A 14,678-nucleotide genomic window follows, 5' to 3' on the forward strand; every position below is an offset into this window, starting at 1 on the left:
GAAAACAGGCAAGGGTCAAAACCAGGAGGACTAGTAAAAGAGAATAGAAAAGGCAGGAGCACAGGAAAAACACGCTGGTTGACTTGGAACATACAAAACGAACTGGCACAGCGAGACAGGAGAAACAGGGATATATATACCAGGGATAACAAGCAACACCTGGAGGGGGTGGAGACAATAACAAGGACAGGTGAAATTGATCAGGGTGTGACATCACCACTATTTTCAAGTGTGATATCCTGTAGCACTCTCAGAACTGCTGGAAGCCTGTCCCTCAGATTATGGCATGCCATGTATCTGCATGCCCACCTTACATCCGTAAGTCTCTGTAGTTCCCTGGGCTGCTGCTGTGGATACAGCTCTTTCTGAACGGTAAGTCACTTGAGATGAACGTATGAGCCAGATACAAAGTTATAAAGCTTCCGCAGGAGAGGAAAAAAGTGAACTGCCTCAGGCACTGATTTTACAGCATCGACAAGAACCAAATTCAAAACAATGTGCATTACAGTGCACATGAAATGAAAATCTTGCACTGTTTTTAATCCATGCAGACACACCAGAATGCTTTCTGCTCATGATGGATGCAGTGTCACAGCCTTGCCCCACAAGATTATTTCTGTAGTCCAGACCATGTTTTTCAAGGCAATCAACGATCATTTTTGTGAGACCTGCTGCATCTAAGCTTTCTGCTGACTGAAAGTGTAAAAAGCTTTCGTGGATGGCCCCATTGTAATAGTACTAAATACATTATTTCACTTTTACCATCTCAGCTAAGCCCTCAAGAACTTCGTTTTGGATTTGGTGGCTTGTGTACTTAGCATTGCCACATGCATTCATTCTTTTCTCTATGAGAGGGTCAAAATTACCCTTGTTGTGAGAGTCATCAGACTCTCGATGACTGTGCTATATTTTGAGTGTCAGTTAATAGGAGCACATCTGCAATTGTTTTAATGTAAGTACAGTTTTCCTCCACTTTCTTTTTCCAGTCCTCATTTATGACATCTAACATTGAGTTGCTGGCACTAGCCCTTTTATGCTGATTCCAAGCATACATAGCATTGATATGATGCTCTGCCTTCGAATGGAGCTTAAATCCAGAATCTTTAAACAGCGCCAACAATAAGTCGTTATCTTGACATACAGAATATTCCAGTCATGAATTGTCCTTATACCAGGAGCTGTTGAAAGCCCTTTTCCTAGTACCATGCTGAGTTCTGGGAAATGTTTTCAAACACGGCTGTACAGGACCCTCTTCTCTGGATCTTGAAATGTCTGAAATACACGTTAAATAATGTGTCATATCTCTATGGAAATGTAGAATTAAGAGATTCACAAGATTAGATACTAACAGCTGCTAAATAAAATGTGTAGTTTAAAGTTTAGGCCTGGCCTACCACGGGGTCCTTTTGGAAAAGCATATCTGGTGCTTGATGCAGTTGGGAGGGGCTCGATGACATCTCCTGGCAGCTCTGGCTCACTGTCTTGCTCAGAGCCAGAGGTCTCTGTGTCATCCCTTGATACATCTATTACATTAAAATAACACAAGAACCATTAGTGTATAATCACAATACAAATGCCACAGCCATCAAACAAGAACACACATGAATCAACAACCAACATTTTAAAGTGAGGCTTAATCTGACAAAATCATCTGTTACAAGCTGAAGCTAAATTTAAACTCTGAACTGGGCATGTGACTGACTGCGTGGTAGATGCTCTGACCTGGTGGTGGTAGACTGGGTCCTTGTGAAGTCTGACCACACTAACTCTGACTAGTTTCAGGTAGGGAGCTGCTCTGGGGTCCAGTGGTGATGTAAGGGCTGGGGTCTGTTTGCACCTGATCTGCCTGTTTGTGCTTCTTTAAAAAGAAGTTTGATATCTCTCCCTTTGTTTTCATGTTTAATTTACCCTATGCAAAAATAAGACAGTCTATGGATACATCTAAGCATCCAATCCACATTTTAGTCCAATCTCAATTACAAATCCCCATTATCATAACTGTACCTTAAAACCAACTACCAGCCTAAGTTACTAGATAGATCATGCCATGGTTAGCCCTACTCTGCAGTAAGTAATTTAGCTAGCTATAATTTCTTAGCCTGTTTGCTATCGTAAAGGTGTATCTGCAAATTGTGGTCATCTTTTGAGTAACGTTAACAGATTGATAATAACGATTGTTAGTTTTGAGTTCAAGTACAAAAATCTAACTGAGTTAATGGATTTCAAATGACAGGGGTGTCCAATGCCACCCCAACACCCCACTGGCTCCGCCCCTGCTCAAAAACTAAGACGTTGGTGCTTGAGCTAACCTGACATACAGGTATGACCCTAACCATAAAATGGCCACCGATATGTTCAAATCCCAGAGCCAACTAGGTGTGGGAAAATCTGCCAATGTGCCCTAGTGCAAGGCACTTAGCCTTAATTGCTCCATGGTTGCAGTTGATAATGTCAGACCCTAACTGTGACCCAGACCTGGCGGCAGAACGAATCAGTTCGACGAGCCTTTGATTTCCATAGAGGGCGTGTTTTTTCACGGGACTTTTAACGTCTGTAATAGGCAACTCGTGAGTTTCAGGTTTGGGGAAGCTACAGTTACCATACCATTTCTACCGTTATGATTATTTTTATATGCACATTTTCTTGGAACGGTTTAATTTCAATAATAAGGTTTTGTTTTATCAAAATCATTGTCACGTGGTTAATCATAAAAATCGGAAGTAAAATTATACAAATCTAAACACTTAAATTCAACTATGCGAGAGCACTAGCCTCTGCCATATGGACACATTGATACAGTGATCCATTGAAAAGTTAAAGAAATGACAATATAACTCAGATGCAGCAGTAGGCCTCAACTAAGTAAAATACATAGGCCTAAAATAGACAAATAAAAACAGTAGAAAATATCCTGATGAAAATCCCGGTTCTTTCAATAACATTAATCTATCTAATCCGCCTGTCTGCCTCTTTTCTATCTGTCTTGACTTGAGCTATTGCTAGTGAAGTACAACGTCAAATCATCACTTGGTCCGGACCGAAGCTGTCTCTAGCGAAAAAAGTGTGAAACATTGTATCAGCTAGCTATTCCGGGCCCTAGAGTTTCCTGCGCCAGTGAGCTCGGGATAGAAAGCTGTTTTTATGACGTTTACACTGGATATATGGGATCATCAGATCATTATATTTAGCGTTTTCACATGGCTTGGTGATTATCGAGTGTTGGAAAGATTTTTTGAATACTGAGGAACTATCATTCGCAATGGATGTTTAAAAAACAGACTTCGCTGACGTGTGAGGCAAAGAAAAAATTATGCTGTATGACAATCAGAAATTGCCAAATGGACACGTTCCTACATATGCATGGATTCTAGAGAGGAACGCGCCATATCTTCGCCACAACCCTCTCATTGTTATGTTCACTGACAGCGCCATATCTTCGCCACAACCCTCTCATTGTTATGTTCACTGACAGCGCCATATCTTCGCCACAACCCTCTCATTGTTATGTTCACTGACAGCGCCATATCTTCGCCACAACCCTCTCATTGTTATGTTCACTGACAGCGCCATATCTTCGCCACAACCCTCTCATTGTTATGTTCACTGACAGCGCCATATCTTCGCCACAACCCTCTCATTGTTATGTTCACTGACAGCGCCATATCTTCGCCACAACCCTCTCATTGTTATGTTCACTGACAGCGCCATATCTTCGCCACAACCCTCTCATTGTTATGTTCACTGACAGCGCCATATCTTCGCCACAACCCTCTCATTGTTATGTTCACTGACAGCGCCATATCTTCGCCACAACCCTCTCATTGTTATGTTCACTGACAGCGCCATATCTTCGCCACAACCCTCTCATTGTTATGTTCACTGACAGCGCCATATCTTCGCCACAACCCTCTCATTCTTATGTTCACTGACAGCGCCATATCTTCGCCACAACCCTCTCATTGTTATGTTCACTGACAGCGCCATATCTTCGCCACAACCCTCTCATTCTTATGTTCAGACAGCGCCATATCTTCGCCACAACCCTCTCATTGTTATGTTCACTGACAGCGCCATATCTTCGCCACAACCCTCTCATTCTTATGTTCAGACAGCGCCATATCTTCGCCACAACCCTCTCATTCTTATGTTCAGACAGCCGCAACTCAATCAGCTAGACCTATTGCCACGCCCACTACCCAAATCGCGGGCTTCTCAAGCACACCGGTGATTTAAAACTACCACAGCAAACCTTTTTTGATGAAGCTACTTATCCTATGTGGCTAAGTAATGCTCACTGGTGAAGTATTTTGAATGATTTTATTTAGACAGGATAATTATATAATTTTGGCGGAACATCAATTTAATTTTGGGCAATCCAGCATCTTAACAGTGCACTGTACACCCGCCAACTTTCCTTTCCAATTCCGAAGAGGCTGACACCAGATATCTGCATATAATGATGAGATGCTCATGTCTCCGCCCTAACAATGAGTTTTTGTCCCAAAGGCAGGAAGGCAGGCGACAAGTTTAGGTCTGCATATTATTCCCATAGAAACGCATTTGGTTTATACTGGCCAGAATTGAACGAGAGTGAGCCCTCGCCTCTTCCTCTCTGCTGAAACTATATCACCTAAGAAAGTATCCGAGCGAGGAGAGATACAGCGCCCCTATGTAGCCCATGTATCTGATGCTGTCTGGACAGAACTAGTATGACATGCCATACTCTTTTGGTCCAGACAGTATTAAATACACGGTCTACATACTGAGACAGAGGGGCGCTGTTTCGCTTGTTCGGATGCTTCAACTGAGATTGATGCGTCTTTCTGTTGGCGCGCATCTCCGTCAAATAAATTATGCATATTTCAAAATTGTATTTGGACGGGCAACGAGGTAAGGTAGGGCGGAACAGGCCCCCCAAATCCCGCCCATAACACCGGCCCCACCGTGACCCCACTCTCTGAGGGTGTCTGGGAGAGTTGGGATATGCGTGCGTATTATACATGCGTATAATACACACTTGTAGCCTACATGTGTGAAATAGGACAATATAAACACCCACCATATTATTGTTAATTACATTGGGAATTCATATTGATGGAGTTCCCACAATTTAATAATCTGCGCAGCACAACACCAATGTAGGAGGACGGGAACAGAGCCAATCACACGCATTTTGAAACATGTGAGCAGAGGGCATTTAGAATCTTTCATAGTGGTACAAATGCCTGCCCTGAACAACTTCCAGCGTCAACTTGTGTATTCCTCTGGACAATAAACTGGTAAACATCTGGTTTTATTTACAATATAGAATGATTAGCCTGTATTTTAATTACTATAGTTGATTCAGATGTTTACAATATAGAATTTATAGCCTGTATTTGAATTACTATAGTTGATTCAGGTGGTCTCTGTCCCATGTGCTGAAAGACAGTTGTTACAGCAGCATAGACCTTTTACAAACTAGATAATTATAGACCTATAGTGACTTGCTACCGTCGGTAATATAGAGGGCACATTGGTTATGAGTTTAAGTACACATTCTCCACCACCCAGTAACACGTTTAGTACATCGTGTTCCCACAGCAACACTACTCTGATATCTACTGGCCAAATATACTTACATTTACTGATGTTGCCCTCAATAGATCAGTTCAACATTGTTTGATTTTGACAGGCTTTGCAGTGAGGAAAGCAATGTTTGTTATGTGATCATCCTAAATAAAATGTATTTTACCGTTAAGTAAACGGTCTAATTTAGAGCAGTAGAAAACAGTCTATGTACTGAAAGCATAAAACAGTAGTATAGGACTAACTGGTACATAATACTGACAAAGGACGTAGTGGTCTTGTGTGATGCAACTCAGCTCAGTGTGTTTTTGTCTTATACAGGTCGTCTGTACTTTAGTGCCTTAACAATGCTCCGTGCCACCACTGCCTTCCCGTGCGCCTATTGCCAGAAGAGGAGCGTCTTAACCCCTCATATGGGCTTCTCCGCCTCTACCCTCGCCAACAAGCGGCCAGAGAACCAGCAAACTGTCGACTCCCTTTATGACCCATCGGTGGACATCCGTAAAGTGCGTATGTTCAAGGGATGGGTGCTGTCAGAGAACTCTGTGTACATGTACGACACGGCGGATCTGCTGCAGGACATGGGCGCCGACACTGCTTCCATAGCCCGTGTGCTGGAGACCCACCCCGAGGATATCCTGAGTCGGCCCGAGGATGTGGCAGCTCAACGGGACCTCTGGTCCTCCGTATGCCCCAACCGGCCGGTGTGAGCTGGTGGGCATCATTGAGAAGTTCCCTGCCTCCTCCTTCACACTCACGCACCACACCAACCAGCGTGACAACATGCGCAGGCTCTGGAGATGTCTCAGCAAGCGCATCATCGGGAAGCTGATGGCCAGCACCCCCCAGAGCTTCAGCCAGCCTGTGGAGAGCAACCAGGAGGTCATCCACACGCTGCGAGAGACTTGCCTGGACCTGGGAGGGGACGAGGGAAACCTGCGCTTATGGTTCCAAAAGCTGCTCAGCCAGAACCCCTACATCCTGATGCAGCCGGCTGAGGCGTGGACGGACAGTCGGCTTCTTGAGGGAGAAGGGCTTCACCACAGAGGAGCTCCTGGTCCTGGTCTCCAGCCTCAGGGCCTCCATCGCAGAGCTGTAGCCTGAGGCCATGCAACACCTCCTGGACTACACCCAGGAGGTGCTCGTGTGCTCAGATGATGAGTCCTCCGCTGCCCTGCTGATTCAGAGGTTATGCAGATGACACATTTCAGTTGAATGCATTCAGTTGTACAACTGACTAGGTATCCCACTTTCCCTTATGGGAAGTGACATACTTCAGTACAAACACAAGAGAATTAAGGACCCCAATGGAAACGAAACAAATATCAGGACTGTCCACCTGTTGGTTCTGGCATGAGCAATTGATCCTGTCGGTATTGTAACTCAAAGACTAGCATGACTTTAATAGGGTATAGTTTAAGATTTTTGCCCTTAAGCCCTATTTTCTATTAACCCAGAGTCAGATTAACTCATGAATACAATTCTTACGTCTGTGTGCAGTTTGAAGGAAGTTAAAGGTCAATTTGTTTCTGGAGCCATTGCTAACTAGCGTTAGCACAATTACTGAAAGTCTACAGGGAGCACGTAGCATGCCATCTTCAACTTTTAAAAGGGTTTAGTTGCCAACATCTTGAATAATGCCTTTAAACCATGTTAGTAAAAATGATGGCTCAATAGTATGTGTTATCTACACTACAACCTGTAACTTTGTATATTTCCCAGATGGGACATAGTATTACATGGAGTACTCATCATCCAATGTCCGTCTGCATCTCCACCCACTCCTCATGGATGTTTCTGTAGGCCTCTGGAAAGTCTGCCAAATGCCATGGTTCCAAGAACGACCCTCAAAACAGGATGCATTGTGACTTGAATTACTTGAAGAAACCAGCCTTTTACGTTGGGATTCTCAACTGCAGGTTTGGGCTTTTTATGGTCTGTAAGAAAAGGCAGATGGAAGTCAGTGGTTATCACTTTTAGATAGGTACGGTATAGTTATTTTCATGGTAACATAACTCCACAATAAAGCATTTTGATTTAAGCTATGATTTATTTTAGCTATGATTGCTTTGCTCTGATTTGTTTGAGTGAGCTCAAACCTCTGGTGATTTACATTAAAAAAAATTGAAATAGTCATGCTTGCTCAAAATAGACTCAAGAAAAAAACATCTATAGAAGTATTGATTGAGTTAAAAACGTATTTTAAATTCTTACCACAACATTTGATGACTATAATGAATGTAACTAAAATCCCCCAAATAACAAAGGGAATCATCAATGTTGAATATTTTGCCATTTGTATTTATTGATGAGTGTATGTACTTTCCATCAACTTTTGAAGCCATCTGTAACAAGAGCTACTCATGAGAAACAGCAATCAAGAATTTAATCAGTCAAACATCTACAGTACCTTGCAAAAGTATTCATACCCCTTGGATTTCTTCACATTTTATTGTTACAAAGTGGGATTAAAATATATTCATTTTTTTGTCAACAATATACTCAAAATACTCTAATGCCACATTTTGATTATTTTTTAAGATCAATACAAATTTGATAACTAAAATACAGTCGTTGCATACGGTAAGTATGACAAGCCTAAATTAGTTCAGGAGTAAAATTTGGCTTAACAAATCACATAAATACATTTCATGGAATCACTGTGTGGGAAAAAATTTAATTGACAGTTGTTTTTTTTAACTTACCCTTCCTCTGTCCACATGCATACAATATCCGTAAGGTCCCTAAGTCAAGTGTTGAATTTCAAGCACAAATTCAATTGCAAAGACTTGGGAGCTTTTTGAAAGCCTCATAAAGAAGGGCAGTGATCGTTAGATGGGTAACAATAACAAATCAGACCAACACTGAGATGCAGTGCCGTAGACCGCGGCGCCACTCGGGAGCCCCTACACCGCAATTAGGTTGATATAAATCCCTATCATAAATTTGAGTGTCATTTTTATATAGCCTTCACTTTCTTGTTCAGAACGTAAACGTGGGTGGGATAAGCGCGGGTGTGGTTTCATGACAATGACCGCAAGAGCAGCTAATCAGTTATTTGATAAGCTCTTCCACCTCTGACACAGCCTAAACAAAAGCAAAGAAAGGCTGTGCTTTGTTGGCGAACAAGGCTTAAGCCTACTGTTGATTCAATTGAATCCTGACCTTTTGTTCGTATGAGGAATGCATGTGATTGCATTCATAGTTGTTATAACCATTTACGTCATGTGTAATAGTGTTATTTATTAGGAATTCATACTTTTCAAAATAAATGACTATCAGACTCACTGCTCTTCCTCTTAGGACCACAAGGCATGAGGAATGACATGAGATTAAACAAAAAGATGTGGGATTGGGAGTTGGAGAACAACATTCAACAAGATCAAAATGTAATCTGTTCAATTCTGAAAAATAACGTATTCCTGTATAACAAACAAAAATATTTTCAAAGACGGCTGGAATTCTGTTGGACCTGCATTGCAGTACAGTAGGGTACCGTAGCTCTTTTTCCCCATGCACAAATAAATAATGTATGACCTAGCCTATTAGATTTCCCTCACAGGTAGATGCTTACAGTTTCCAGAATAACGCATGAGTGCGCACAGGTTTTCTTAGTTTTGTTGACTGCAAGTGTAGTTTTGTGGACTATTGTTTGCCAGAGAAATGTGTGAAATACATAAAAAAAATTGATGTCAGTAATTGATATTTTGGAGTGAACCAACATTTCACACAGAAAAATGACAGACATCTGTTGCAATCTTGTTAGCTATAACTATTAAAACAATATTAACTTTGTGTATTGCTTACCACAAAATATTGTTGATGTCAAAAGACTGATGAGGCAAACTGACATCCACCGGTTAAATCTCATGATTCATAAAAAATATATAAATGACAACTCCAGCATAGCCATAACACGTATGTTCACACAATTTCTGATGTGCCCACAAGAAGGGTAATGCTGCATTTGGAAGAAAAAAGAAAAGAAACTCTCTCTCTCTGAAGGTTTAAATGGCAGCTACAGTAAATAAATGTTGCAGAACAGGAAATGTGTGGCACACACTTGTTAGGAGACTGTTTTATGTCCAAAATAAACACCACAAATTAATGTAGCCTATAAGCTTTTGAATTAAACAAGAACATTGCGATAGAACAAGAAGCACAAATTGAAGAACTACACTCTGTTGGAGTTCAGACCCTAAGATTGTCACTGTACCCCACAATTACACCTGCAACCCTGTACATGTGACTATCAAACACTGATGATTATACTGCAAGAGAAGCCATGAGACTGTATCCAAACCAGGGTTGGATTCAATGACATTAATTCAGTCAATTCAGGTAGTAACTTAAATTATTTTCTATTAGCAAGATCCTGAATAAAATGTAATTGACCCCCAATCCTGATCCAAGTCAACAGATTAAAACCACACTCTCTTGAGAGCTTACTGCACCTGACAGTGGTTGTTTCACTGGTTTACCAAACACACCTCACTGAACATAGTTCCAAAGATTCCCAATATGAATTGCAGGTCCACAGATTTTCTGGGAGCCTTCAGACGCACAACCGGTTTTGTATACATGGCTGTTAGGACTGCAATTCTGGTACCTCCCAAAATAGAACATGTATGACATCGCATGATTTGAAATGAATTTAGAACCTGTACTTGATATGCTGTGTATCATGTAATAAGGGCATGTATAGTCCCAGTATGTCTGATCAGAGGAGGGAGGATCATAGAGGGAGGGAGGAAGCTAAACTCAGTGAGCAGCAGTCCTGAACAGCAGAGACCCTCTTCTCCATTCAAGTCAATTATCTCACCATCCCTCATCATGTCGCCCCTCTGCACCACAGAGATGTCACAGAATGGGGGAATGGTGGGATAATGCAGCATTCCTAAGACAACACAGAGGAACCCTGGGCTGCCCTACATAACCTTACAGCTAATGACATGGAATTGACAAAGTTGAATACGGTTGTATATTACTGTAGCCACAGTAAAGGGTGTGCAGATGTGAGAAAATCAACTCCTTTTGGAGGAATGTCTCCTGTGACGGCTGGTGTGACTGTTTCGCCGTGTGAGCTCAGATGGCTCGGAGTGCGATCGCTCGTGCGCCTTCAGGAGACGCAGGTACCTGAAGGCTTTTCCACACTGGCCACAGGTGTGGCCCTCCCCCGTGTGTTTAAACTTGTGCTCCCTCAGGTGCGTGTGTAGTTTATAGGTCTTCCCACACTCGTCGCAGCTGTAAGGGCGTTCGTTCGAGTGCAGCCCCCGCTTGTGTATGCGCAGACCCCCGCTGTCTTTAAAGGTCTTGTCGCATATGTCGCATCTGTAAGGTTTCTCTGAAGAGTGCCTGCGTATGTGGGCCTGGAGTAGGCTGTTGTTGCCAAACATCTTCTGACAGACAGGGCAGGGGAGTTTGGGACTGGGGTCATGGTCTTTTTGGTGTCTCTTTAGGTCAAACTCATAGACAAAGGTCCTTCCGCACTGGGCACACAGGAACTGGCGGTTCCCAATGTGATAGCCCATGTGTCTCTTTAACAAGCTTGGCATAAAGAAGCGCAACCCACACTGCTCACAGGCGTACGGGCGGTCCATGGTGTGCCAGCGCTGGTGGGCGGACAGCTGGAATTGGGTTGGGAAACTCTTCGGACAATGAGTGCAGAAATAGGTATTCTCACTTGTATGACAATCCATGTGTCTTTTGCAGTACTGTACTTGGGTGAAACCCTTTCCACAGATGGTGCATTTGTATGGTCTCGCATCCGTGTGGACGCGATGGTGATTCTGAAGGCCAACCTTCCTCCGAAAGCACTTGCCGCACTCGTCGCAGCTAAAGGGCCGCACGTCAGAGTGAATTTTCATATGGTTGGTCAGGAGTGCCAATGTCCTGAAGAACCTGCTACAATCGGTGCACTTGAAAGGTTTCTCTCCTGTGTGTATGCGGAGGTGATCCTCCAGCCGTCCCCGAGACAGAAAACGCTTCCCACACTCTTGGCAGGAGTTGGTTGCAGGGTTTCTCTTTTTTGAGCAAGCTACTCGTAGTGGCTTTTGCACCCTCTTCCTTTGGATAACGGAACTCTCAAAGAGATCGACCTCTGTTTCCTGATCCCCGATCACCACACTGCTTCCGAGACCTGTGTCGGCCGACTCCATCTCCTTGTCCAAATTATCGTTTTGTGGAAGGGGTGGCAAGGAATGGAGCGATAAAGTATAACTTGCAATATGGGAGACCCACTGGTCGACACTCGTTAGCTCGACCGGCTGGTTATCCGTGGCAGGGATGACTATCTGTGAAGGAGAGGCTTCAGTGATGGAAGTATTCATCAGTGATACAAGCTGTTGCTGTCTCATCGTTTGCAGCATACTCCTTACTGTTGGTGCCCCTTTTGATGGTGCCCCTCCCACCAGTCCGCTAACACCTTGAGGACAAGAGAAGACCACGGCGCTCTCTGGCAGTGCATTCTCTTCCTCACCGCCACGCACTGCATCCTCTTCTCTCTCCACAGTATTATCTTCTCCAGCATGGTCAGAGTCATCTGACATCATTCCCAGCTCCTCCAAGTCACTGAAGGAGGCAGGGTTCATGAGGCTTAGAGCGGCTTCTAATGATTCTGATGGCTTGTCAAGATCTGCCTCCATTGACGGCCTTCCACAAGCGAGGCGGAAGGATAGCGATGACAGCACACAGTCACCAACAGAAGACGTGACAGGCACTGAGGAAAAGGGACAAATATAGAAAAATGACATTCTGATTGGTTAAATTTGAAAGCCTAGGAATGAGCATGTTTACATTAATACCATTGAAAAACTATTTCACAATCCTGTAAATACAGCTAGTTCAAAGTGATCCATGACAGTTTGGGGAAAACTACATTGTTCTTTGTTTATCTCTTGATAATTCTACTTAACATTAACAGGAAAGAGAATATATAATTAAAGTAAGCCTACCAAACTGAATCTTATTCAGCAGGTTCTGGTGCTGGAGGAGGATCTTCAGGTGCTCAGGGTCAGACACAGACTGTCCACACTCCTCCAGGTCAGAGGGGGCAGCACTGATAATGGACGCTATCTGAGAAGAAGAGTTAGAAGCTAAGATCAGCAACCAGGGGTTTCTTAGAGTGCGCAGGATAAACAACATTACGGCATGTGTTGGCACGTATACAGTTGTCTAACAATGTCAACATTAGATATAATTGGTGAATTGTTAGTTATAGACTTGTTGTGTAACAGTTCATTACCTGGGAGAGATCTGGCACAGATAGCAGTCGTTCCAGTCTGAGGACCAAGCCTCCCACAAGGGCCTGCAGTGCTGTGTCATACTTGGAGCCATACTGTATATGGAACTCCTCCTACAGGGAAGGAAAGAAAAGGTTAAAGTAAGTGTCTATGACATGACAAAGTGGACAGTGTGAGAGGAAAGGGAGAAAGCCTGCCGAACCTGGAAGAAGTGCTTCCTCTCATAAGGGTTTTTCAGCAGGGTTTGGACCAGTGCCACAAAGTTAGCCTGCGACTCCTCCACTTCTGCATCTTGCTGCTGTAACACAGATTAGGAATCATTTGATACAAAGTACAGCCACTTCCGTCATCAGAATTACATGTTACTAAAAAGAGGGGCATTGAGTGTATGGGTGACTGGGTTTGTAGAAGTCACAAGTCTAGCCTGAAAACAACTTTTATCTCTTACCCCATCCGTGTTTTCACTTTGCAGATCTAAGGAATCAGATGAGTGACAGCAAAGCAAGACAGATGGCAGAAAGCTCCCACAACCCCACTGGAAGGTGTTAATACTTGTATGTCATTTACACTTATCCAGTCCCCTCAGATTTGTACATTACAGAGCTAAAGGCTATTTTCAAATCAGAGTACAGCGCATATTTTACCCTCTTAAGTGATGTCGCTCCAGCCTTGGTTTTTCTGGGTTAATGCTATCAACAATCATTCTTGAATATGTTGCGTTACATGCGAGTTGTTCACTGGTATGGGGTGGAATTTCCACACTTTCACACAGGAGATAAATATTCTTACCCCCAAGATGTTCATCTTTTCCAGGAGACGTTGGATGTCCTGAAGGTTGGGTGGGTCCTTGCGGAACAACTCCAAGATCATCTAAAATAATGGGACAAAATTGTATATGATTTTTCTAATACACCGTTTCAAAACCACCCCTCCCATGACCACACATCATGCCACTCACCCTTGCTCTCAGGCCCAGGATGAGTTGAGCCCTCTGTTTGTAACTCAGCAACTTTGGAACAGCTTCAGTCACCACAGTTACAAATTCCTCGACCTTCCCATAGTGCATCACATTGCGTTGATTCACCACATGCCATACAAATGAATACATCAGCCGCAGGGGAGAAACCAATAGTCGCAAAGAGGAGAGAGGAAGTGGGGGACCTATAGCAAGACGATAGAACAAAATGTTAGCTTGTGTGGCTTCATCCTCTTTCTTTAGCAACAAATACCTCCAGCAACATGGCTAACTAGCTAGCAAACGTAATTTAGAAGGCAAGCCGAAACGGACATTAGTTTTATACTTAACTACCCATTGAAGATAGTCGCTAGCTAGCTAGCGCTCTGCACTGCAGTGACTTGGGTCTAGCCAGGTTCACATTTGTAAAATTGGTTAGATTGCTAATACATGGCTAGTAAGTGTCATATAATGTAACATACCCGTACTGGCTGTACTCTTCTTGACTCGTTTGTCCATGCCGGAATGTTACCAAATATGTACGATAAGCAGAAATCTAACAGTAAAGATAACTAGCATGACAGATAGCTATCAACTCACTGACGAAAAATTATGAAAATGGCGACAACAACAGATGGGAAAGGAACCAAAACCAGAACAGAGTTTTGACCAGACTATTTAACAGTAAGATTGGCAGCTTAACATCATTATCGCCACCTATCGTGCTGGAATAAGAGCCGCAATTGAATCCTTTGCTCTTTTTTTGAAATTACATTTTAGGTAAAAACACGAATTTCATCATTATCTGTACATATATATATTTGGATGAGTAAGAATCTCTATTTTGTGGCTTAATTAACTTTTGTGAACACTTTAAATGTATTATAAAAAAGTCATCACACAGTACCATTCTA

At 42.9% G+C, this 14,678-nt stretch overlaps 1 protein-coding gene, 1 long non-coding RNA gene and 1 pseudogene across 2 annotated transcripts; 1 reads left to right on the forward strand and 2 right to left on the reverse strand.

Annotated features, from left to right (window-relative positions):
• Positions 1-519: 519 nt before the first annotated feature.
• Positions 520-2,221, reverse strand: LOC115180465 (uncharacterized). The gene is made up of 2 exons (XR_003873082.1): positions 1,395-2,221; positions 520-1,272 (listed from the first exon to the last, which is right to left on the reverse strand). It is a non-coding gene; the product is annotated as an uncharacterized LOC115180465 (long non-coding RNA).
• Positions 2,222-5,218: 2,997 nt separating this feature from the next.
• LOC115180147 (transcription termination factor 2, mitochondrial-like) lies at positions 5,219-6,769 on the forward strand (annotated as a pseudogene).
• A 1,084-nt stretch (positions 6,770-7,853) lies between these two features.
• Positions 7,854-14,494, reverse strand: LOC115180437 (zinc finger protein 34-like). Its single transcript, XM_029742518.1, has 7 exons — positions 14,247-14,494; positions 13,768-13,970; positions 13,599-13,679; positions 13,012-13,107; positions 12,812-12,922; positions 12,522-12,642; positions 7,854-12,286 (listed from the first exon to the last, which is right to left on the reverse strand). Exons 1-7 carry the CDS (start codon positions 14,281-14,283, stop codon positions 10,593-10,595), a joined length of 2,343 nt encoding a protein of 780 aa, XP_029598378.1. The 5' UTR covers positions 14,284-14,494; the 3' UTR covers positions 7,854-10,592.
• Between the last annotated feature and the right edge of the window lie 184 nt (positions 14,495-14,678).

This window comes from Salmo trutta, chromosome 40 (assembly GCF_901001165.1).
Source record: "Salmo trutta chromosome 40, fSalTru1.1, whole genome shotgun sequence".
Taxonomy (NCBI): Eukaryota; Metazoa; Chordata; class Actinopteri; order Salmoniformes; family Salmonidae; genus Salmo; species Salmo trutta.

Excerpts from the sequence above, each read along its gene's own strand:
- LOC115180437 (XM_029742518.1), bottom strand. The coding sequence starts at position 14,283 with ATGGACAAACGAGTCAAGAAGAGTACAGCCAGTACGG. Across the intron at positions 13,971-14,246 it reads GAAGAGTACAGCCAGTACGG|GTCCCCCACTTCCTCTCTCC; the intron begins GTATGTTACATT and ends GTCTTGCTATAG. Across the intron at positions 12,923-13,011 it reads AGAGGAAGCACTTCTTCCAG|GAGGAGTTCCATATACAGTA; the intron begins GTTCGGCAGGCT and ends CCTTCCCTGTAG.